This window comes from Oryctolagus cuniculus, chromosome 15 (assembly GCF_964237555.1).
Source record: "Oryctolagus cuniculus chromosome 15, mOryCun1.1, whole genome shotgun sequence".
Taxonomy (NCBI): Eukaryota; Metazoa; Chordata; class Mammalia; order Lagomorpha; family Leporidae; genus Oryctolagus; species Oryctolagus cuniculus.
Genome location: NC_091446.1, coordinates 50777033 through 50803430, shown reverse-complemented (window position 1 = coordinate 50803430; position 26398 = coordinate 50777033). Strand labels below are relative to the sequence as shown.

The following is a 26398-nucleotide window of genomic DNA, read 5'->3' as shown; positions in this document are numbered from 1 at the left end:
AGCCCAAGCCTGGCTGTTGCAGGCATTTGGGGAATTAACAAATGGGAACTCTGTCTCTGTGCCTCTCAAGTAAACACAGTTAGAAATTTACAATGACAAAGCCACAATCTGAATCCAGCTGACTCCAAAATCCTTATTCTTAGTTATCATTTTGAAAATGGACAAAATTTCAAGATGCCAACAATAATTACTGTATATAAAACTAAAATTTCTTGACAAGTACATTTGTCAATCCAAAATTCATCTTTAGTATTATTTTTAGACCCGGAAGGAATCTACAATTTCATCTACTACAATATGAATATATTTCTCCTTGATTTGGTATGTAAATCTGTTACCTATACATAAAGGTGATTTAAATGATGTCAAAATGATTTTAAAATGTTTAGTTTATTTAAAATTCTTGTTTAATGGGAAAATAGTAGAAGATGGCCCAAGTGCTTGGGCCCCTGCACCCACATAGGAGATCCGGAGGAAGCTCCTGGCTCAGGGTTCCTGTCTTCGGATCAACAAAACTCCAATCATCTGGGGCGTGAACCAGTGGATGTAAGACTTTTGAATCTTTTAAAAAATAAATAAAATAATAATAATAATATTAAAAAAAATAAAATTCTTGTTTAGGATCAATCTTTGTATTTAGCTCCTCAGTAAAACATTTGGAAATGCACTAGAGAATGGTTTTTAAGTATTTCACATTAAATATAATCAGTGATTTAATAAGTTACCTGAAGTACTTTATTTGCAAAAAATGTAAGAAGGATGACACTAGTCTTTAGTAGTTCTACTTCCTGTTTAGAAAGCTTCACATAGTTAAAGTAATAAATATATTCATTTTCTTATACTTTCCAGAAGCTCAATTTAAAAAAGTATTATTGTTATAAATTTTCAAAACATATAAGAGTCTGTGCTTACAACACTTCTATGGAGAAGAGGGACTGTAGCTGTGAGGTGAAGGATATAAGAGTATTCTTGAAGTAAATATTAGTAAAATTTAGAGAAATAAGGGATACTATCACTTCATTATATACAAATTGCTGTTTTAGCACAACCTTGTGTTGATAAGTTATAGGTAACAGTAAATGTCAGAAAAATCACTACAATTTTCTAGTTACTTTAAATCCACTTACAGTACAGTAATATCAATTCTTAAATTCAAAAATCCAAACAGAGGCTCATATATTAAATTTTCATATATTCAAATATTGATTCAGAGAATAACATATGCCTTTTAAAAAATTGAACTTCCAAAAAAAAAAAGAGCGACAGCAAAATTATACAATTATAGCATATTTAATTTGTACATAATATTCACTAAGTAAATATCAGAGAGTAAAATAAACATAGAACCTTCTCTCCCCTCATCAAATTATTTCAAGAAACCTAATATTGGCACACCAATGAATTAAAGTATAAAAATCTTTAGGACTGATTACTCCTCTAAGAGCATACACCCTGCTTTATTTCATTTCCTCATTATCTTTCCCTCTAACACTCATTTTAATTCACTCATCAACTACTTTGTTAAGTCAAATTACGAAAACTCTAAAGAGCAAAGCCATATTATGTCTACTGGTTTTGATGTGGAGTTTTTAGTCTTCATAGCAAAAAATCTGTGTATTGGTGCAACTGGAAGGAATTTTATATAAGGGTTGAATCTCCAATCTGTACCAAAGTTTTTAAAGAAAGGCTTGGAAATCAGATTATTCTGGTTTAAAGTACTAACAACAACTTATTTTTAAAAACAAAACCAAACAGAATTCGATATTATCATTTATGCTTCTGCTCTCTTTTGCTGTTTTATACCTTTCCCTCCTATATTAGGTTCTAACTACTTGAGAACCTACTAACCTCAGCTCCTCAGTTTATCTTGGAAGGTACGATTTGAATGTTAAGTATAAAATCGTCCAGGTATTTAAATGCTGAGAGAGTTCAGAGGAATTTCCCCTGCAGAGTAACTACAAACATATCTCTTATGCTACATTGTCCTGTAGATATTTACATAACTCATTTTTCTAATTCAACAATCCACAATGCTCATTATATACACTGACTTCGTTTCATTCCCTGAGCATCTGAAGTAACAGTCAAGGACTTGAGCTGCAATTTTCTACACTATCCTGAGATGGCCCATGATCAAAATCATTTCAGATGCCATGGGGTGTTAGGTCATTATTCTCTCCTGCAAACCTACTTCAGACTATGACAGATACTGGCACACCTCCTCTTTCCCCTTACCTCTAAACTACCCTGGCCACAAACCTCTGGTTGTCTGTTACCAATAACAGACTTTCTTCAGTACTCATATCTATAAGAGAAAGTTTTATATATTTAAAACTTTATATATTTAACTGTACATCTCCTCTTAAGATATATTTTTCTCTTCAGTTCCTATCTTTTGTCTAATTTTTAAAATTTTTTTCTTAAGATTTTTATTTATTTGAAAGAGTTAGAGGGGTCTTCCACCCGTGGTTCACTCTCCAAATGGCTGCAATGGCCAGAACTGGGCCAATGCAAAACCAGGAGCCAGGAGCTTCTTCTGGGTGCAGCTTCCACTCAGGTGCAGAGGCCCAAGCATTTGGGCCATATTCCACTGCTTTCCCAGGGACATTAGCGAGGAGCTGGATGGGAAGTGGAGCAGTCTGGACATGAAGCAGTGCCCACAGGCAGCAGTTTAACTGACTGAGCCACAGTACTGATCCTCTTTTGTCTAACTTAACATATAAGACAACATCTTTATGACATTTTACTTGTTTTCCATCCACAAACAACAAAAATCTTCCAAGTCTTTCTGGAGGGCTAGAAGCTACAATTCTTAAGTATTACGCATAACATACTAAGTACATATAAATTCTGAGTTGTCCTATACCTGCAAACTCATGAGGAAAGATTATTCTGTTCAAAAGGTGGTGTGGATTTTGAAAACCTTTGCTTAACTGTCCTCAGAAAATAAATAAATGGTAAAGAATGAAGATTCCCAACTACAATGAGGTTTCTGTGATAAGTACTAGCAGAAAAACTTTTAAGGTACATTTTACTGAACACAGCAAATATTAAGAGAATCTCATTCCATACTATGTGATCTTTTTCCTTATACTCCAACATAATTTGAGACTCAAGATTATTTTCATTGTAACATTGAGAAGCAACTTTTTGCCTTATGTAGTAGCAACCTTTTTCTCTTAAGGAACACAATGATTCACCTGAAACAGATGAAAAAAAATACTCCAACCTATCAGTTCATTGGAAGGGTAGTCACACTATACTATACTACCAAACACAAACTGACAAAGTTGATCTGTAAAAGGCCAGATATATATTTTAGGCTTTGCACACTACAGTCTTGGTAACAGCCATTCTGTCACTGTAACACAAAAGCAGCTACAGATACTAAGAATGAACAAAGCTGTGTTCTAATAAAACTCTGCTTATGTGCACTAAATTTCCTATTAATTTTCATTTATCATAAATCTTTTTTAATGATATAAAATAAACAATTTTTATCTCACCGTGAAAAGCAGGAAGTAGGTTGAATTGTCAAGACCATATAGTGGCTATGTTTTACAAAGGCCTTTATATGTTAGGTAAAATTTTTGACATTCCCAAGACTTTGGAGACTTAGGTTTTATTAAGTTTCTCATTTAAAAATTTACACAAGTTTTCTTTGTGCTTAAATATATTCATACAAGAGAAAGAAAATAATCCAGAAAAAGATGAAAGATGTAAAATAAATGTTTCCCCTTAAAATGTGTAATTCACAAGCATAAAATTAAAGATTAAAATGTTATTCTATGCAATATAAACAACATGCATAGGTCTGGTACAGAATTTCTTAGTTTTTAGGAAAAAGAAAAAGATGAGAAAGGTTTATAAATTTCTCAGTCCCTTTTATAAAAAGCAGCAACTGAAAACAATGATCAACTTGCATGTACAACCATCCACTCAAAATGCTGTATGAATTATACTGCGGAACTGCAATTGACCTCGTTGAGTTCTGGTTGCTTTTTTAAAAATGCACAATTGTATCATAGAACACTATGGCTTCTACAATTTGTCACAATTTTGGAAAGGGAACTCCTGTCTCCATAATATAAGGAAACAAGAACACTCTTCCCATCATCATCATACAGATAAAAAACTTCACAGTCTGGTGTACCTTTATCAAAGGTAGAATGATTCACTGCTACACTTGCACGGATTATTTTCATCCTCAGTAGTTCTTAACATAAAATAAATTTTGTAAGAACTTTCATCTATTTGGGTTTCCCAAAGAAAGATACTAATACAAAATGAATTAAACTGGCAGAAGTCCATGGGCTAAAGAAAAAGGATTTGAATATAAAATGTTTACCAACTTTATCCTTTCTAATCTTACAACAGCATCAGGTATTATGACTTAATCAGCTTCTCAGGCCTATCCATCATGAATGCAACTCAATCTTCTATTTTAACTCTCCTCAGATCCATCTTTTGCATGGTGCATCATTTTGCGACGTATAAGATCACTTCGTCCAACTTCAACCATTTGTTCTTCCCAAGATTTCATTTCATTATCATAACGAATTTTATCATCTTTAGCAAGTTGAATATATACCTGAGAAAAAGGGTAATTTTTAAAAATAATTTATTCAGAAAAGAGCAATTAATTTCCAGAATGCTTCTATGTATACTTTAGAAACTGCATCACTATTCTACATATATAAAGGGGGATTGGAGAAGAAAAGTTTCTGTGAGATAAAGTTAGATGAGAAAAAGCACAGATGAGACAAAGAGATAAAAATTTAAGTATTAATGAGATCGTTACAAATTCAGGGATTAGGGTGTGGGGAGAGGGTGGAATCAAGATAGGACTACCACTCAATACAATAGAAAATCTAAGCTTAAAGATACCAATCTAAGCATCTAAATACCAATTTTACTTACAATCAAAAACTACCAGGAGAATAAGAGCAAAACTGGGTCTAAAGACCTGAAAATAATTTTAAATTACTTTAATTGTGCTATCATTGATACAAGGCCGTTTTCATATGAATCAACCTTGCCTAAATATGCCCTCTCACAGACACTCTAATTGCATGCTTGAGACTAAAATCTGTAATACTTACTTGTTTTTGAGAACTAGGCAGATTTTTCCAGTTATCATTTACAGCCTTCAGCTTTGCCTGCAAAACACATGTTTAAATAACAACACAAATGGGGATTCAAGGTCTTTTATTATTCATTCCAACAACAAAAACTCAGGTATCAATAACTTACAGGCAAAGCCTCACCAATTCTCAACATGTTTGCTTTCTAAACAAAAGCTATTAAACCATTAAAATCTCCAAAAATGGGAGCAAGCATTTGGCTTAGTGGTTAAGACACTGGTTAAGAGACATGTATCAGGGCCAGCGCTGTGGCCTATGGAATAAAGCTGCTGCCTGCAGTGCCCGCAGGATGCTGGTTTGATGCCAGTTCGAGTCCTGGCTGCTCCACTTCCAATCCAGCTCTCTGCTACGGCCTAGGAAGCAGAAGATGGCCCAAGTGATTTGGTCCCTGCAGGATACCAGGAAGAAGCTCCTGACTGCTGATCAGCTCAGCTCTAGCCATTGCAGCCATTTGGGGAGTACATCAACTGATGGAAGATACCTACCTATCTCTCGCTCTCTGCCTCTCTGTAACTCTGCCTTTCAAATTCAAATAAATAAATAGATCTTAAAAATAAAATAAAATAAAAGCATGTGTCCCATACCAGAGTGCCTAGCTTCAAATTCCTGGCCCAGCTTCCCATCAATGTAGACATTAAGAGCATGGGACACGTAGATTGAGTTTCTAACTCCTGGCTCCAACGCTGGCCCAACCCTGGTCATTGGGCATTTGGGGAGCCAATCTGTAGATGGGAGCTCTCTCTATCTTGTCTAGCTGTCTCTCTGTCTCTCTAAAAGTAAGAGACAATCAGTGGATGGCAGCTCTCTCTGCTTCTCAAAAAGAAAAAAAAATCACAGAAATGAATTGAATGAAAATATTTTGTGATTCAAAAACATTAATATTGTATAATCCACATTCTGTTAGACTAACTTTAAAGATTTTTTATTTCTTCCTTGTAGCTTTTTTTTTTTTTTTTAAGATTTATTTATTTATTTGAAAGTCAGAGTTACACAGAGAAGAGAGGCAGAGAGAGAGAGAGGTCTTCCATCCTCTGGTTCACTCCCTAGTTGGCCACAACAGCTGGAGCTGTGCCGATCCAAAGCCAGGAGCCAAGATCCAGGAGCCAGTAGCTTCCTCCAGGTCTCTCACATGGGTGCAGGGGCCCAAGGACTTGAGCCATTTCCACTGCATTCCCAGGCCATAGCAGAGAGCTGGATTGGAAGTGGAACAGCCGGGACTTGAACCAGCACCCATATGAGATGCCAGCACTGCAGGCAGCAGCTTCACCAGCTATGCCACAGCGCCTGCCAGCCCCTTTATATTTTATTCAAAAATTTGGACCTATGCATTTAGGTGTAGTCACAGGAATAATGCAACAAAAGTCCCTAATTCTGGTTAATTAAACTTGATTATGTGATCTTGGAAAAAGGCCATTTTACCACCAGTTCGCTTGGTCCTTCTATCCATAAAATTAAAATGACAGAAAAAAAAATTTACTTTTGCTATCTCCAAAACCCTATTAAACAAAGGTAGAATGATTCACTGCTACACTTGCATGGATTATTTTCATCCTCAGTAGTTCCTAACATAAAGTTATAAATCCACATTGACAAAAACAGCAAGGGAAGGGAAAACCAACAGAAAATTTGAGAAGCTGAAAAGCAGATGGAGGAGTTTTAAGTGATTCAACTAACCCAAGAAACCTAATTCCTAATTTGGCACTCAGGAAAACCTAAAAACAACTTGATTTACAATGCAGAATTCCCAAACAGTACAGAAAGTGGCAACACCAGACAGAGGTGAAGATAAGACTAAACAGACAGACTGGCTGAAAGACTGTTTAGAAAGGTTAAATCCCCACTATGGCAGATTCTAGGACATTTTATCCCCTTTAGAGAATAAAATAGAATTATTCTATAAAAACCAGGTATAGCTGAGAGCTATGGTACTGTGTTAAAAACAGAGAGTAAGTCAAAGTATATACAGTATAATAGGAGGAAAAGAAAATTAAGAGAACCAGTTCAGAAGAGCTATATGTAAATATCAGGATTCTAACAAGTGAGAAGAAAAAGAAGCAGCGGGAAAAAAAGAAGTCAGATCACACTCAAAGGACCAACAGCCAAAACTGTTTTGGGATGGATGCTCAGCACAGCAGTTAAAATGCTGATTGGGCCGGCGCTGCGGCTCACTAGGCTAATCTTCCGCCTTGCCGGCACACCGGGTTCTAGTCCCGGTCGGGGCGCCGGATTCTGTCCCGGTTGCCCCTCTTCCAGGCCAGCTCTCTGCTGTGGCCAGGGAGTGCAGTGGAGGATGGTCCAAGTCCTTGGGCCCTGCACCCCATGGGAGACCAGAAGCACCTGGCTCCTGCCATCGGATCAGCGTGGTGCGCTGGCTGCAGCGCGCCAGCTGCGGCGGCCATGGAGGGTGAACCAACAGCAAAAGGAAGACCTTTCTCTCTGTCTCTCTCTCTCACTGTCCACTCTGCCTGTCAAAAAAAAAAAAAAAAAAAAAAAAAATTCTGATTGGAATGCCTATATCCCTTACTGGACTATCTGGGTTCAAGCCTTGGCTCTACTTCCAATCCAGCTTCCAGCTAACACATACCCTTGGAAGGCAGCAAATGACAGCTCAAAGTAATTGGGTCCCTACAGGGACCCACTTGAAAGAACCACACTGAATTCCAGGCTCCTGGTTTGGGCCTGGCCCAACCCAACTGTTGCAGACATTTTGGGAATGAACCAACATATAAGGGATCTCTCTCTCTCTCTCAAACAAATAAAAATTTAAAAATACACAAACACACTTACATTTCACTAATGTAGAGCCACAGAAATTGAATTTAAAATCTCAGGGGGAATAATTAAGTGAAAATATGTAGCCAATGAAGACTATGTCACATAAACACCTTTATTTAATCAAATGTTAAACAGGATTTGTGACATGAACTGCAGATACAAATGACCCCAAAAAGAAAGAGTGCCAAACACTTCATCTTTTCAGACTAAGGCTAAAGATCTGAACATCTTCTTCTTGTATCACAAGAAAAAAAATACAATTACCCATTTAGAACTAACTCCTAAGAAAAATATGAAAAAGCTAAGCTACAGCAGTGACTGACAAACTATCTGACACATTCACATTATGACATTTACATGTGTAACACATCCCACCTGCATACCCAAAATTTTCCTGAAGGACTCAACAGGAAACAACACGTTACATTAAATTTCTAGCTCAAAACATTATAGCTCTATTCTCATTCCTCCCAGTGACTGTAAAACAGAAAAGTCTCCAAAAGAACTTCAATAAATTTGAAAATATTACGTTTTTTAAATTTAAAAAGCTAGCAATGTATTGACAACAACATACTCAAATTAACTGTATATGGTAACAAAAAAGGATTTTTCTTTAAAAGAAACCTAATAAAGAAGACCCTATCAACAGCTTTAACTTCTGTAAGTCACTACTTTCTTTCACCAGTTGACATGACATCCCTAGAATTTCATCTCTAAATATTTACTAAGTTAAATTAAGCAAAAAACTAAGAAATAAACACAGTTCTGTTTACCTGTGATGAACCATCTTTAGCTTCTTGGAAACTTTCAGATACAAAAATGTTATAAGCTGAGCGAGGTCTTTTTGGTTTTCCAAGCATTGTTAACTCCTGAATATCGACAACAGAAAGGTAAAATAAAGCTTTAACCTCATGTGATTAACTTTACCCACAGAAATTTATTCACTACTATGCGTTATAGAACATAATTTAAACTGAATGTTACAATTCTTAACATAAAGTATGGAATGCTTATCTCTTAGGGTATGAATTTTTTTAACTGTACTATGCTTTGAAAAATAAAAGATTTCATCAACTATTTTCCATACAAAAACATTTCCTTTAAATATTATTTTCAGAAACTGAGTGGGCATAAATGAACAAAATCTTTTAAAAAGACAGACTGTGGGCATTTTCATCTTTTTGTTAAACTTAACTATTCCCCCCTTTATTTCCTGAACTACTGCCAAGGATTTTCTCCTAAATGCTTCACTTGCAACTTTCTGGATCTCAGGCTTCTCAGCTGATCTCTGAATTAAAAGGCACTGGGAGCCTTTAATGGGAAAAAAATTCAAGAAAGTGAAAATTAAAAGATCTCCTATATATCTGTCCAATTCTCAGTTCTGCTCCTCTTCACTCAGCAAGGCTGAGTACTATAAGGATAAAAGGAGAATGAAAAAGGGAGAAAATGCTACAGTAATTACCCCTCCAAATGCCATCCCCACTTATACTTTCTCACTGTTACTGTAGCTTCTGGCTCCTGTGGGTCAGCAGCCCTGAATTACCACTACTGGCTTAGAACTAAGTTACTCTAGTGCAGGATAGCTTAAAACGATGTGTTATCTCACATTCAAGGCTGGAATCTATTTTTTTCAGAAAAACTGCTTTAACCCTGATGACCATTTTCTTACAGTATATGTACTAGTCCACAAGCTCACCACCTCACAACTGTACTAATATCAGATTCAATAGAAAAACAATGGCATATACATAGATTAATATTTTAAATGGAACAACAAATTTCAAACCATGTAACGGTTTTTAAAAGATATTTCCTTGAGGAAAAATAGAATACCATCCTAAAGGCATTTCTTCCTTGATTAGATAAATTAGCACTTTCCCCTGATGTCCTAATGAGTGAATTCAGTCTATTCAGCAATTCAGTATCAAATTTACCTTATCTAATTCACCATTACCTATAAAACAATTCAAATTACTAGGTTATTCTACACAAGACTCAGAAGCAAAGATTCTTACTATTCTTGATTAGGCTGTTTCCTAATTGTTCCTGTAGCTTTCATGCTAGTCCTGTAAATTGTATATCTGAAATCTGGATACATCTGAGAGCAGTTAAGAATCAGCAAGATTCTCAATAGCAAGCAGTTCTAGGGGCAGAAGACAGTACATCTTTGTCCATCTTTGCCTAATTGAAGTACACCTGATGATACCTAACACATCATATCTATGTATTATCAAAATAAGGGAAATCTACATATAGTCATAGTTATATAAACCTCAGTTCTTTGCAATTAGAAAAGAGTATTTCAATGATACTCACTCTCTTTTTCATTAATGCTTTCTTTTTTAAACGTTTTTGCATGATTTCTTTTTCCATAGATAGCATCTGACTTGGAGTTAGATGTTCTTGAATTCTGCTAATCTCTTCTTTGTAGGCCTCCCACTCTACCCTGTAAGCATCTTCATATACCTATAAACAAAAGAAACCCAAATAAGAAGTCAGCAAATTGTTGCTATCAAATTCAACATAACACATCTGCCAGAGAAAGACAACTGCATGACTTCAAATAAAGGCAGGCGGGACCACTAGATGAAAAATGTGCTCTTAGATGAAGTATGCAGAGATTAAAGTTTATTGTGGTGCAAATAAAACCAAAATTCATGCACAGGTGTCATTAAAAATTTCACAGAAAATACACAGTATGAAAAAACTACAAATAGATTTCAAATTTTTTGCACCAAAATAGTTTTAATTCCATTTTCTACGAACTTTAAAGTATTCTCATGCTGACCAATGTAAGAATCTAGCAATTAGCTTCCATTTTCTAATGGCTGCAACCTCTCATCTCCACCCCCATACATCCATATGTATCACCACTTAAGGAGATCAGATAGTATAAAGTTCCTTTGTAGATAATTAATGTTTTTTAAAAAAAGCCCCTGGGCCATCTGGTTCTAAGACATGGAGGCAGGCGTTTGGTGCAGCAGTGAAGCTGCCACTTGGGGTGCCTGCCTCCCACTTGGGGAGGTACAGGCGGCTAAGATGCCACTTGGGGAAACCCAGAGTGCCTGGGTTTGAGTCCCGGCTCTGCTTCTGATTCTAGTTTCCTGCTAACACATACCCTGCAAGGCAACAGGAGACGGTTCAAGTACTTAGGTCCCTGACACCCTGGTGGGAGACCTATATTGGGTTTTGGGAACCTGGCTTTGGCCTGGCCCAGCCCAACCGTGGTGAGCATTTGGGGAGTGAATCTATGGTAGAAGATCTCTCTCTCTGTCTCTGCCAACTGTCTCTATCTGTCTCTTCCAAACTGTAGAGTAGCAACTGCAGGTATCTGAAAACCTGTGTGCTTACCTTTTTCTCTGAATCAGGAAGTTCCCTCCACAGCTCGGCAATTCTTTTAATTAGCTCTGAATTTTTTGCCTCTATGGATTGGAATATAATGAAAAGAGATGTCACAATTTTATGGCTCAGGATGAATTGCTATAGATTTCCAAGAAAGCACAATCCATGAGCTCAACAAAGCAAGTTACATTACACACACTTAATACAACAGGTTAACTTCATCCCATTAACTTAAATATTATAAATACTGGGACAGCGCTGTGGTGTAGTGCGTAAAGCTGCCGCCTGCAGTGCTGGCATCCCATATGGGTGCTGTTTCAAATCCCGGCTGCTCCATTTCCAATCCAGCTCTCTGCTATGGCTGGATCGGAAAGCAGTGGAAAATGGCCCAAATCCTTGAGTCCCGGCACCAGTGTGGGAGACCAAGAGGAAGTTCCTGGCTCCTGGCTTTGGATCGGCGCAGGCCCCTCCATTGTGGCCAATTGGGGAGTGAACCAACGGATGGAAGACTCTCACTCTCTCTGCTTCTCCTTCTGTGTAACTCTTTCAAATAAATAAATAAATCTTAAAAAAGAAAAAGACCTGATTTGCAATCTTTAAAAAAAAAAGAAATACTTTACAATTTTGTCCAAGTTTGTTAAAAGCCGATTATCCAATCAGAAAGGAGTATTTTCTATACTACCCAAAATTGTCCTCAGAAATTACCAGTTTAAATAGGCATATAATTAATTGCTTAAGTTTTTTACTTCCCTATTTCAATCTTAACATTTTTCAAGTCTTTCAGGAATTATTAAATTCAAAAAATCTGACTAAACTATATTATAGTCTTGATTCATAAAACACGATCTTATATTGCATATTACAGAACAATATCTGGAAACAGACTATTCTAAAAATCAATCCATAATCTCCACTTCTTTCCTCACATTAACTGGAATGTTGGAGTGCAACTGATTTAACAAACCACCTGTTAGTTCCAAATCTGACATTTAAAAGATGTGGGTACTTGAGTATGTCTCTTAAACTAACTCCTGACCTAAAATGCAAGGATTTTTATTGTAACTAACTTGCTTTTCACAAGTCCCCTATGACTTATTTGATGTAAAGGGGCTTCGGAAATCATAAGCAGAAACGAACTCTTAATCTACCTATTACCTTTATACCATAACCCCCAAATCAAAGTCCTATAGCCTTTTGAAGCAGTCAATAAACATCCTAGCTAGAAATCTTTTTTCAAGAACTCTAGACAAGCAGAATTTTCACTCAAGAAAGCTCTTGAAATGAGCCTAAGTTGCACAGAACTTTACAGACCACTCCCACATTATGTTATTTCATTAGAGCTTTGTGAACAATCCTCCAAGGCACAAAGAGCAGCAGCTATGCACGATTCATAAGCAGCACTCCCAGGCCTAAGAAAGACAATCAGACCCAAACGTCGGCTGTTTCCTCCTCTGCCCAGGGAGCTGTCCGCTCCACATAGTATCTTTAAAATACCTTTCATCCTTCCTCATTTACAACTAAAGCATTTCTGTTAGGTATAAAATGCTGCACTTCGTTTTACAGACATCACACAAAATGACAGCTCCTGCAAACGCCGGAAGCTTTGAAAGTGCAAAGCCAGTATTTTTCACCTTAACTGTTTAGTGGCCTTTTTATTACATCAGAGAAGAGCAGAAGCCCCCCCAAATTCCTCACCTGGGTTCTTAGCTTTAAATATGGGTAACTGTTCTTTAGAAAATCGAAGGTATGAAGTCATAGGTTTCTTTGGATAGCTGCCAAAGGTGGATGAACACCATCTCGGAATATACGAAAAACTACACAGAAATACAAAGAAAACAAGCAAAGTCAAGTATGGAACTCCCAACATTTACATGCATATAAACACGGCTCTCAAAGAAAATGTCATCAAGATGCTTTCTACCCGTCTCCTTTGATAAGAATGCTTAGGCCTTATTTAAAACCTTGTCCTACCCAGAGGGAAGTGCCTGCAGGGCTCAAGTCTCAAAGCCCCGACTTTCCAGGAAGGACAGAGAACGAAGCAAAGCATCCAAACGCTGGCTCTGGAGCCCCGCCTCCTCCACACCTATAGGATGGCGGGAGACGAGGCGCGATTTCGCAGAGGACCCCGCCAGGTGCGCCCAGGCTGGACGGCAGGGAGGAGCGGCTGCAGGGGTGGGGGGAAACAGGAAGCAGGGCACCGGGGACTACCGGAGGAGGGCCCGGGCTCGCAGCCACCATCTCCTCCGCAAGGTCGAGGTCTAAACCAGAGGGCCAAGGTGGCCCTGACCGCCTAGCAAGAGCAAAGAGTAAGGGACGGAGTCCCCATTGCATGCCCAGGGACGTCCAGGGCCCCCCCCCCCGGGGGGGGCAGGTGAGTGGTCCTACCTGAAAGGTGAGCGCAGTCGACTCCCACAGCCCGCGCACAGGTCCGCTCCAGACTTCCCCAGGGTCCTCAGCGCGCCCCACATGCCCCGGAGAAGCGCCATCGCACCGGCGGACTAGGCAGTGCCCGTACCCCAACCTCCGAAAGAACAGGCACAACAACAGCAACAACCCGAACCCGCGTGCTACCCTCCTGGATCTGTTATCATGCCCGCCACTCGCGAGGTACTATGGGAAGCCTGCTGACATCCGGTCGGGAGACGAGGGGCGGGCCGGGGCAGAACGTGCGCAGGCGCTGTAGTCAGTCCGGGGGTGGGCGGGGCTGCGACGAAGCAGGAGGGGTCACCGGGGCGGGCGAAGGGAAAGCGCAGCCGGCTGACCTGCGGAGGGCCCTGACCTCGAGGAGGCGCTGCGGCGCCGCCTCTGCCCCCGGCCGCCTCCCGCAGTCGCTTCCTCCTCCGGTCGAGGAGGCTGGTAGAGAGCCGGCGCAGGCCTCACCCCGACCGGGCACTGGCAGGCGCGGCGTCCGCACTGACGGCCTGGACGGCCTGTACGTAACAGACAGTCCGGCCACGGGGACGCGGGCCTGCTGTGCGTGGTTCTGGCTGTTGTGCGCCGCAAATGGTGGTCAGAGCGCAGGCGATTCGCAGATCCCCGGGCCTTCCCTCAGAGCCTGAGCTAGCAGGTGTGTGGGGGCCCGCGTCTGCGTTTTTAACACGAGTTCATTGCCGGTGGGGCTGGAACCACACTGAATCTAGGTTTAGACCAGCCTCCCATCTAAGGCACACAAGCGTCAACTCTGACCTCCAACCCTGCCTGCTTTGAGTGGCGAGGACATGGTCCGCCCAGTTAGTTGTCCCAGAATCAACCTGAAGGTCTTGCCCTGGGACTGTCACACCCCCGACATAAGATTCCTTTACCCCCTCACCAAGTGAGAATGTTGGACTGGGGCAGAATTTTCTCAACCGAACTCTTGAGACCATGTGAAAAGAACGTCTGGAGTTATTGAATGATGGGCTGTACAGTTTTAAAAAAAATTATAGGCCTGCGCCGCGGCTCACTAGGCTAATGCTCCGCCTGCGGCGCCGGCACACTGGGTTCTAGTCCCTGTCGGGGCGCCGAATTCTGTCCCGGTTGCCCCTCTTCCAGGCCAGCTCTCTGCTGTGGCCCGGGAGTGCAGTGGAGGATGGCCCAGGTCCTTGGGCCCTGCACCCGCATGGGAGGCCAGGAGGAAGCACCTGGCTCCTGGCTTCGGATCAGCGCGGTGCGCCAGCCTTAGCGGCCATCTGGGGGGTGAACCAACAGAAAGAAAGACCTTTCTCTCTGTCTCTCTCACTGTCTAATTCTACCTGTCAAAAAATTATTTATTTACTTGAGAGGCAGAATTGGAAAGAGAGGCAGAGAAATCATCCATGCGCATGTTCACTCCCCACATAGCCACAGCGCCAGAGCTGGGCCAATATGCAGCCAGGAGCCAGGAGCTGCTTCCGGGTCTCCCACGTGGGTGCAGGGGCTGAACGACTTGAGCCATCTTCCCCTGCTTTCCCAGGCCATAGCAGAGAGCTGGATCGGAAGTGGAGCAGCTGGAACAACCGTTGGCGTATGGGATGCTGGCACCACACATGGCAGCTTTACCTGCTATGGCACAGTGCAGCCCCACAGTTTCTGTTTTGTGTTGTACGAATTCCATTTTTCTATTTAGGCAGTGGTGTGAAAAATTATGAAGATCTAAAGACATCGAGGCTCTCCCAGATTTTAAATACTAGATATTTCCAAGATATCAGTTCTTCTTTCTGGCCTTTCTTCTTTCCGACTATAATTGTTAGAAAATTCTTCCCAGTGTAATATAGAGCTCGGAGACCACACCTTTTTGTAGTTTCAGAACTGCCCCTTTTGAGCTACAAAGGGCACAGCCCACTTCTTTTACGTAGTAAATAATAATCAATCACCATTTCCCTTTACACGGAATCTCAGGGCTAAAAGAGACCTTGGAGATCATCTGTGTAAACCTGCCATTCTGTCATGGAAAAAGCATTTCTTCATTTATTTTTTATGACCATATACCATGTTCAAATCCCAAAATGTAGATTCATAATATCTCTCCCTGCCCCCAAAATCTAGAGGCAGAGGCAAAGAAGTAAACAAAAATGACTCCGTGCCAAGATAGACTTAAGTATGGGCTGGAATGTCTTAGTTACGTTTAAGGTGATTTCTAAAATAATGCATTTCCCCTTCATTTCTCTGGAATGTTTTTGGTATTTCAGGTGTTTGATATAAAGTTAAACTTTTGGATATTTAAGCAATATTTTGTGATTTTCAAGGGTCATTTTAATAAATTTTGCTGTTAAGTTCTTATAAATCAAATGTGAAACATTTCAGGTTTTTTTTTAATTTTATTAAAAATTTGAAAGTCAGAGTTACACAGAGAGAGGAGAGGCAGAGAGACAGAGAGAGGTCTTCCATCCGATGGTTCACTCCCCAAATGGCCACAACAGCCGGACCTGTGCCAATCCGAAGCCAGGAGCCAGGAGCTTCTTCCGGGTCTCCCACGTGGGCGCAGGGGTCCAAGGACCCGGGCCATCTTATACTGCTTTCCCGGGCCACAGCAGAGAGCTGGACAGGAAGTAGAGCATCTGGGTCCTGAACCGGCGCCCATATGGGATGCTAGCACTTCAGGCCAGGGCGTTAACCCACTGCGCCACAGCGCCAACCCGAAACATTTCGGTTTTTATCAGTTACCAGTCTACTTAGAACTCACTCACATTGCCATGAAATTCTATTGTAAATGCAGTATTACAAAGACATATCTCTGCCTACTTACTCAAGCTATTTTTGAACAAAAAGACATATGGTTTCATTTATGTCTATAAAACATAAAGACACTGCAGCCTTTCCCAGGGTTCTCTCCCTTTATTTTAAAAGTTTATCCACTCCCATGACTTCAACTATCAGTCATAGCCTCATGATTCCCACCATTTTATATTGAATCCAGACCTTGCCTTTTAGTTCTATAGCATACCAGCATTGTCTAATGGATATCTTCACCATCGTGTCCCAGGGGTACTTCAATTTCAGCATTTCCTGAACAAATCTCATTGTCTTTCCCCTACCTTGAGCTCCTCTCTAAAAAAAAAAAAAGAAAAAAAAAAAAAAACACCTGTTTCTCTCTTCAGTCGTTTGAGTCAACTATTGATAAATCATTCTGGACTCTCCCCATTGGTACTCTGACTCTGTCAACCTGCTGGTGCTGACTGTTGCTGATTTCATCTCATTAAACCACTCTACTATGTATCTTGTCTTTACCAGGTTCATTGCTGTTGCTTTTGTTCAGGACAGTGATATACTAGTACAGCAGCTCCCTAAAAAAGAAAGCCCTAATTTGTAGTTTTTGCTGATGTCAGTGATATAACTACTCCCACCATGGCTAATTTCAAGCTACCAAGTTACTGAACCTGAAGATTGGAAGGGCTGAGCACATCTGGCTTTCTAGCTGGCTCTGATATACCATTGGTTCAGGCTCTGCCATCTTTTCACAAACTCTTAAGTAATTTTCCTGCTTCTAATCTTACTTCCCCAAAAACCTTATTCCAAAGTCATCATGTCAATTTTTCTATAAGGAAAATTGTGGTCATTCACTTATTGGGCAAGGCAGGCAATAATCACATTTCTGTACTTGAAACTTTGAATGGCTCCTCATTGTCCACAGAATCAAATTCGGATTCTCATAAATGGCATACAGGTCCTCCAGAAACTTGCCTCTAAAGCTTTATTCCTCACTTCACCTTTTCTTGAAAGGGCTTATGTAAAATATCTATTTCTTTTGACTTTATGGATGCAAACCATATATCAAACCACTTCTTATGCTGGCAAAGATAAGGAGAAAGGAGGAACTCTTATACACTGTTGATAGGTACGTAAATTAGTATATCAGTTATTGAAAATACTGTGGAAGTTCCTCAAAAACCTAGAAGTGCGATTTCCATATAACCCTGCAATGCCACTACTGGTTACATATCCAAAGGAAAGGAAATCAGTATGTTGAACAGACACCTGCACACCCATGTTCATTCCAGTGCTACCCACAATAACCAAAATAGGGAATCAACCGAGGTGTCTATCAACAGATGAATACATAAAGAAGATAAAATAATAGAATATTAGTCAACCATTAAAAAAGAAGGAAACCCTGCATTTGTAGCAACATAGAGGAGGCTGGAGGACATGATGTTAAGTGAAATAAGGCAGGCATAGAAAGACAAATGCTTCATGTTCTCACATACAATAGCTTAAAAAGTTGATCTCCTAGAAGTAGGGAGTAAAATGGTAATTACCACAGGTTTGGGAAGAAGGGGAGGGGTAAGGAGAGAGGATGTTTAATGGGTACAGAGGTATAGGTGAATGAAAGGAATAATTGTATATATCATAATAGCTAGTAGAAAGGATTTTGAATGTTCCCAATATAATAAGAAATGTTTGAGGTGAGGTACACGCCAATTACCCTAATCTGAACATTATACATACATATATTAAAATTTTACACTATACCCCATAAAGATGTACAATTATTTTATATCAATTAAAATTTTTAAGACATTGAAAAAACATGCCATTTGCCAATAGAAGGGACAGTTATATGTAGAGACATGTAACATTTTGGAATATGTGAAAGTAATGAAATATATGAAAGTAATGATCACGGTTCATTGTGACCTAACACACTAGTAAAGTTGCAGGTAGCACCGATAATAAATACCAATAACCTGGATAATTCCTTGCTATATAATGGAGTTAGAAGCATGGTGTTATGGTTTGAATAGGATTTGGCCCTCCAAAATGCATCCATTTAAACCCCGAAGTCGTTTGTTAACAGTTAATGGATTAATGGCTGATGGATGAAGGGAGGAGGCTTGATCCAATTATGGTGCTTGAAGATGGGGCTTTTGGGAAATGATTGAATTTAATTAGGTTGTTAGGGTGGAACCTCAGGATTGAACCGTGATAGCTTCTATGAGGAGGATCCACATAAAAGGAATAAGAGTGTGCTTCCTGGTTTGCTAAGTGAGCCTCCTTCCACACACATTTTAGCACCCTCAGGAGACACCAGGGTAATGGGCTGTGTGATCTTGGACTGTGAACCTCCAAAACAAATTGTCTTTACTCCTAAGAAACTTCTCTTGGATATTTTAGTTAAAGAAAGAAAAGCTGACTATAACACATAAAGAGCAATTGAAGAAAGAATATTCCCAAGAGAAAGCAATCTTTATATTATAATTACAGTGGATATATGATTTATGATAGGAGCAATCACCTAATAGGTTGAACATGATAAATAGATGCAATTCTGAACTTAAAAGTAAATACATTTCTGGAAATAAGATCATATTGTAAATACTATAATTAAAGATAAATGGTACTGTGATAGGTACTAAAAGGGTACAAAAATGGTAAGACATTGCTCCTGTCTCAAAGAGGATACAATCTCATTGGGAAAACAAAGTATAAACATGAAAAATTATAAAATATAAACAAAAATTATGAATGTATAATAATTCATAGAAACAATATGAGAACAAAATTCACAATTTGAATAACTATTTCCTAGCTTATCTTTTTGTATAAATCAAGACTTTAATAAGTGACAAGTATAGAAACTTACATATATAACTTTTTCTTTCAAGCTATTTTCAGTCACTTAGTATCACCACATCATTGGAGTTTATCTTTAAAAATCAGGAAAGAGAGAGACACAGAGAAATTAAAATAAAGACCTATTACATGTAAACAGTTCACAACTATCCAAATCAATTTATGAATTATTTCTCAGTTACAACCAAGTCTGTAACCAGCCCTAATTATTAAGAGCATATGAGAATTATTTTTAGGCATTGCTTTAGCAGCGTTATGAAAAATAAATATAGCTTTTCTATTTTAAAGCCAATTCTATGAGTCATCAGGAGGTAGGACAAGTGAAAAGGACAGCTATAATTTTATTCAAATATATAAAACCCCAATTCATATTACTGGATGCTTCTGAAAGCTGACATAGAGATTGGAAGAAATATAGCATGATTATATTGATGAAACAATACTATTAATAAGACAATATAACCTATTATATTTGCCCTTATATTACATCAAAGCACCTGATAAACACAAAAGATTATATAATTTATTGCTTAACTACATACCAAGCATTTTATATACATCATCTCTAATCCTTTCATAAATCCTACAAAGTGGTATTATAACTATTGTACAAGTTAGAAAACTGATATTCAAAAAGAGATTTAGGAAAATATCTTGCTTGTTAATATCTTCATAAAAATTTCCAACCCTGAATCCAAAATCTGCACACTTGAAATTGTCTGATTCTATGTGGGTTCATTATACGCAAATCAGTCATGAAGTTGTAGTTTCTTTTAAATACTTGCTCACGTTCTATTGTTTCTTTTTTTTTTTTAAGACTGATTGATTTGAAAGGCAGAGTTACAGAGAAGCAGAGGCAGAGAATGAGAGAAAGAGAGAGAGAGAGAGAGAGAGAGAGAGAAGTCTTCCATCTGCTGGTTCACTCTCCAATGGCCACAATGGCCAGAGCTGCGCTGATTGAAGCCAGGAGCCAGGAGCTTCCTCCAGGTCTCCCAAGTGGGTGCAGGAGCCCAAGGGCTTGGGCCATCTTCTATTGCTTTCTCAGGCCATAGCAGAAAGCTGGATTGGAAGAGGAGCAGCTGGGACTCGAACTGGTATCCATATGGGATGCCGGCACTGCAGGCAGCAGCTTTACCCGCTACACCACGGCACCAACCCTCTATTGTTTCTTTACTTTTTAGGTTTTTATTATTTTCATCTACTTGATAGGAAGAACAACAGAGATAAAGATCTATCTTCTGATTAACTCCCCTGTTAACCCCTACAGCCAAGGCTGGGCCAGAACAATGCCAGGCACCCAGAACTCAATTGAAGTCTCCCTTGTGGATGGCAAGAGTCAAAGCACTTGTTCCATCACCATCTGCCCCCAGAATTTATTACCAGGAAGCTAGATCGGAAGCAGAATTGCCAGGACATAAACCAGCACTCTGACATGGGATATAAGCATCCTAAACAGTGGCTTAGCCCACCATGCGACAACAACCACCCATTGTTTCTTTGCTATCCCCATAAATACTCTTTCTTGAGCTCTTTGAGTAGATTTTTTTAAAAAAATTTTTTAGATTTATTTTTTAAAGATTTTTTATTTAAAAGATTTAAAGATTTATTTAAATATTTGAGGTTTTAAAATTTTTTTAGATTTTTTTTTTAGATTTTAAAGTTTTTTTTTATTTATTTGAGAGGCAGAGTTGCAGATAGAGAGAGGGAGAGGCAGAGAGAGAGGTCTTCCATCTGCTGGTTCACTCCCCAAATGGCCGCAATAGCTGGAGCTGGGCTAGGCTGAAGCCAGGAGCCAGGAGCTTCTTCTGGGTCTCCTATGTGGGTGTAGGGGCCCTCTGCTGCTTTCCCAGGCCATTAGCAGGGAACTGGATCAGAAGTGGAGCAGCCAGGACTGGAACCGCAGGTGGAGGCTTAACCTACTACGCCACAGCACTGGCCCCTTTGAGTTAGATTGTTAAAAATATCTTAACTTCCTTTATTGACTCATTGATTTAGTTATTCCAAAGCACTTTATTTTATTTTATTTACTTATTTATTTTTGACAGGCAGAGTGGACAGTGAGAGAGAGAGCAGAGAGAAAGGTCTTCCTTTTGCCGTTGGTTCACCCTCCAGTGGCCGCCGCGGCCCACGCACCGCGCTGATCTGATGGCAGGAGCCAGGTGCTTCTCCTGGTCTCCCATGGGGTGCAGGGCCCAAGTACTTGGGCCATCCTCCACTGCACTCCCTGGCCACAGCAGAGAGCTGGCCTGGAAGAGAAGCAACTGGGACAGAATCCGGCGCCCCGACCAGGACTAGAACCCGGTGTGCTGGCACCACAAGGCGGAGGATTAGCCTAGTGAGCCGTGGCGCCGGCTGCAAAGCACTTTATTTTAAATGAAACTACCACATACATATACATGAGTGTATGTGCATTAAAATAGTTCAGAATAATGCACACAAAATTTGGTTAATAGTGATTAAAGCCACATACTGAAAGAGTAGGTGGTTTTTTTTACCATATAAATCTTTATATATATGTTTACATATATAAATAGGTATTTTTGCTTTATACATTTTTTACTTTATATAAATATATCTTTATATTGTATTTGTAACTTATTTTTCTGAAATACAATAGTAATCATGATTTTTTGTAATAATCTTTTAAAAACTCGGTTCCTAGACGAGGCCAGTACTATGCTAGACACTGTAATAAGTTCTAAAAATACAAGGATGACTAAGGCATAACCCATCTGTTTAAATCTGCCTGGGAGAGTAGGGGATGACTTCATAGAGTGGGTGACATTTGAACTGTTTTTTCAAGTGAGGAGAGCTGGAGGAGGTGCTTTCCAGAAAAAGGACATAGTATTTGCAAGTCGCAGATAAGCATGAAGGCATGGCATTCTTAAGAAAAAATACATGTGAAAAAGAGTGCTATGAAACAAACACAAAGAGAGCTTAAGTCTTAAAGGACTATGTATAATACTACGCTAAGGGTTAGCAAAAGATAGCCACACAATTTTTAGGGCAGGTTAGAGGCACAGTTAAATTTGGATGTGACTATGAGTGAGGCGACTGAAAAGATCCATAAGGAGCCTATTTCATGGTGGTTATAATTGAGTGGTGCAGGAATGAGTTGGTGGTACTGAGTGTATGTGTGTGTGTGTATGTGTGTGTGTGAGTGTGTACATATATATATGTATGTATTTGTGACTACTGCAGGACTGACATGTGGCTCCTCCAGTAAGACTCATGAATAGGTGATCAGCTGTATGTAATATTGCCTGTTTGATGACAGCTAAAGCTATAGGTTCAATAAATACACTAATTATTTTATAATAATTATTATAGAGATTAGTAGGACTGACATTCCTAGAGGGAGGAAATGGATGACATTTTTGTTTTATGACAAAAGCCAGTAATTACTGCTCTTGATCATAATGGAGTAGCTACGTCTAAATTTGTTGATAGTTGGCCGGCGCCGCGGCTCACTAGGCTAATCCTCTGCCTTGCGGCGCCGGCACACCGGGTTCTAGTCCCGGTCAGGGCGCCGGATTCTGTCCCGATTGCCCCTCTTTCAGGCCAGCTCTCTGCTGTGGCCAGGGAGTGCAGTGGAGGATGGCCCAAGTGCTTGGGCCCTGCACCCCACGGGAGACCAGGAGAAGTACCTGGCTCCTGCCATCGGATCAGCGTGGTGCGCTGGCCGCAGCGCGCTGGCCACGGCGGCCATTGGAGGGTGAACCAACGGCAAAAAGGAAGACCTTTCTCTCTGTCTCTCTCTCTCTCACTGTCCACTCTGCCTGTCAAAAAAAAAAAAAAAGAAAAAGAAAAAGAAAAAGAAAAAAAATTTAAAAATTAAATTTGTTGATAGTTGAGTTGTATATGTAAATGAATGGTGTAATAACCCTTTGTACATTTCTTAAGCCAATAAATATAATAAGTGAGATTAGTATTAGTGATCTGATTTGTATTTTATTATTATCCATTATTATTTAACTTGCACTAGTTGTCATTGAATGGCAATTAATTACCTAGGTGGCTTGGAGAGGGCAAGAAGATATTAGGAAATAAAATGATGGGGCTGAAGCTCTGGGTAAAACCGCCGCCTGCAGTACCAGCATCCCATGTGGGCGCTGGTTGGAGTCCTGGCTGCTCCACTTTCTATCCAGCTCTGGCCTGGGAATGCAGTAGAAAATAGCCCAAGTCCATGGGCCCCTGCACCCACGTGGGAAACCCGGAAGAATCTTCTGGCTCCTGGCTTCAGATAGGCACAGCTCCGGCCGTTGTGGCCAACTGGTGAGTGGGTGAGCGGATAGAAGACCTCTCTCTCTCTCTGTCTCTCCTTCTCTCTCTGTGTAACTCTGACTTTCAAATAAATATTTTTTAAAAAATGTTTCAGTGGCACTAGTTCAAGGATGATGAGTATAAAGCTGTGATTTTCAGGGTGCTGACATCTCATATGGGCACCAGTTCAAGTCCCCACTGCTCCACTTCCAATCCAGCTTCCCCTGCTAGTGTGCCTGGGAAAGCAGCAGAGGATGGCCCAAGTGCTTGGGCCCCTGGCACCAATGGAGACCAGGATAAAGATCCTGGCTCCTGAGTTTGGCCTGGCTCAGCCCTGACCGCTATGACCATTTGGGGAGTCAATCTTTGTATGGAAGCTCACTCTCTCAGTCTGTCTCCTCCCACCCTGCCCCCACCCTAGTAACTCTGCCTTTCAAATAAGTAAATCTTAAGAAGCTACTGGGAGCCAGTGCTGTGGCACAGTGGGTTAAAGCCCTGGCCTGAAACGCTGGCATCCCATATGGGCACTGGTTCTAGTCCCGGCTGCTCCTCTTCCGATCCAGCTCTCTGCTATGGCCTGGGATAGCAGTAAAAGATGGCCCAAGCTCTTGGGCCCCTGTACCCACGTGGGAGACCCGGAAGAAGCTCCTGGCTCCTGGCTCCTGGCTCCTGGCTCCTGGCTTCGGATCTCTGCAGCTCTGGCCGTTGCAGCCATCTGGGGAGTGAACCAACAGATGGAAGACCTCTGCTCGCTCTCTCTCTTCTCTGCCTCTCCTCTCTCTGTGTAACTCTGACTTTCAAATAAATAAAATAAATCTTTGAAAAAAAAAAAAGAAGCTATGATTTGATCCACAGACTTCAGAGTGTTGACCATAATTTAATCCTGTGAAGGATGTTTGACTTACGCATCCTGGGATGGTGTCTGTTTTTAGGACTAAGGACAGATTGGCTCATGAGTGAAACATCTTCCTGTGAGATTAACATACAGAGGGGCTAGTATCGTGGCATAGCACTTAAGCCACTGCTTGGGCCACTGGAATCTCATATTGGAGGACTGGTTTGAATCCCAGCTGCTCTGCTTCTGATTAGCTTCCTGCTAGTGTGCTTGGGAAAGCAGCAGATGATGGCCCAAGTGCTAGGGTCCCTGCTACCCCCGTGGAAGCATGATGGAGCTCCTGGTTCCCGGCTTCAGCCTGGCCCTAGGCCTGGCAGTTGTGGGTATTTGGGGAGTGAACCAGTGAAAGGAAGATACCTGTCTCTCTCTTTCACACTCTTTCTGTTACCCTGCCTCTTGAATAAATCTTGTTAAGATATTAACATGCAGGCTGGCAGTTCTAAAGGTAGGACTACACAATTGTCTACTTCAAACAGTTGTAACTCTCCTGGTTTTAAATCTGTTGTAGGGATTTTACAGGGGTCAAAGTTGAAGTCTTCATAATCCGCATATTCATAGCTTCAGTATCAATGGCCTATAGTTTTCCTGTTGGGAAATGTTAATTTCATCATGTATATATATATAATATCAGATCATAAGGATATGGTGGCAATTAAGATTAAAATAATAGTACAATGGCTCATATAGTTTCTGCCTCTTGGGCACCTATAGTACTTGTGTGTGTTAATTTAGTTAAGACTAAATTTAAAGACCTACACAGCTAATTAAGATTACAATCATTAATGTGTGATCATGAAAATGTAGTTCTTCTGTATTAGGCAATGTTGATCTTAAAATCCTGGTTGGAATGGACATGTCATAAAGATGTAAAGGATTTAAACCTATAAGTTAACTCTGACAAAGCTGTAGGGGGTTATTTTTCTTCTTTTTTAGTCTGAGCTTTCATATAAATCAGTTCTTCAAATATATGATGTGTCGGGAGGCAGTCGTGAATCATTTGAGATTTGTGGCTGAGAGTTCAAATGTTGAGACTTCTGATTTTTAGGTGAAAACTTCTCAGATTAGGAAGATTATAACTGTAACAGCTGTCCATGAAATAAATGAGCCTGTGTGGATATGATATTTCATTGTTATGTACAAAGCAGGACAGCTGGGGTATCATGGTGACACAAATGAAAGTCCAGGAAAATGTTGTCATGAGGAATGTTAGGCTTACAATACAAATGTAATTATACAATTTTAGTATATCCTGAAAATAATGGGAACCAATGAGCAAATCCTATGGTGGAAATACAGCTCTTAAGGATGACACAGTTGAAATGTGCTACTATGTGGTAAGTTTGATGAACAAAGTTTGATCATAGACAGCAGGATTCTATTGATTTTCTATATAAATCATGAGATTGCACTGACTAGTTAAGAATGACTTTAGGAGCCGGTGCTGTGGTGTAATAGGTTGAGCCTTGCTGGTATCCCATATGGGCACCAGTTTGAGTCCCGGCTGTTCCACTTCTGACCCCGCTCCCTTCTTATGTGCCTAGGAAAGCAGTGAAAGATGGCCCAAGTGCTTCCCATGTGGGAAACCTGGCTCCTGGCTTCAGATCGGCCCAGCTCTGGCCATTGCAGCAATTTGGGGAGTGAACCAGAGGATGGAAGATCTCTCTCTCTCTCTCTCTCTCTCTCTGCCTCCCCCTCTCTCTAACTCTGCCTTTCAAATAAATAAAAATCTTAAGAAAAGAAAAATGACTTTAAATATTCTAATTTTAGAGACTATTCCAATTCAAAATGCATATTCTGTTAAGTAAATGCTTTCATTATGTTCTTTTTCTGGAAAAGAACGTATCCTGACTTCACAGGCCACCAAATCAAGGTTGCACATCTGGTAGATCTGACTTCTTCACCTCATGTTTTTGCTTATTAATTGCACACAGACCTGCCAATGCCATTCTCA

General features: G+C 40.1%; 1 protein-coding gene across 1 annotated transcript; it reads right to left on the bottom strand.

The window, feature by feature from the left end:
• Positions 1–1271: 1271 nt before the first annotated feature.
• Positions 1272–13946, bottom strand: TFAM (transcription factor A, mitochondrial). The gene is made up of 7 exons (XM_017348769.3): positions 13647–13946; positions 12957–13075; positions 11271–11341; positions 10236–10385; positions 8693–8788; positions 5103–5159; positions 1272–4591 (listed from the first exon to the last, which is right to left on the bottom strand). The coding sequence occupies exons 1-7, from the start codon at positions 13745–13747 to the stop codon at positions 4445–4447; spliced, it is 741 nt and encodes a 246-aa protein (XP_017204258.1). The 5' UTR covers positions 13748–13946; the 3' UTR covers positions 1272–4444.
• Positions 13947–26398: the final 12452 nt, after the last annotated feature.

What these genes read in the sequence shown, in the direction of transcription:
- TFAM (XM_017348769.3), bottom strand. Translation starts at nt 13,747, where the DNA reads ATGGCGCTTCTCCGGGGCATGTGGGGCGCGCTGAGGACCCTGGGGAAG. An exon ending in ATTTAAAGCTAAGAACCCAG is followed by an intron (nt 11,342 to 12,956) that starts GTGAGGAATTTG and finishes TCCAATCCATAG; the next exon opens with AGGCAAAAAATTCAGAGCTA. An exon ending in AAGCATTAATGAAAAAGAGA is followed by an intron (nt 8,789 to 10,235) that starts GTGAGTATCATT and finishes GTCGATATTCAG; the next exon opens with GAGTTAACAATGCTTGGAAA.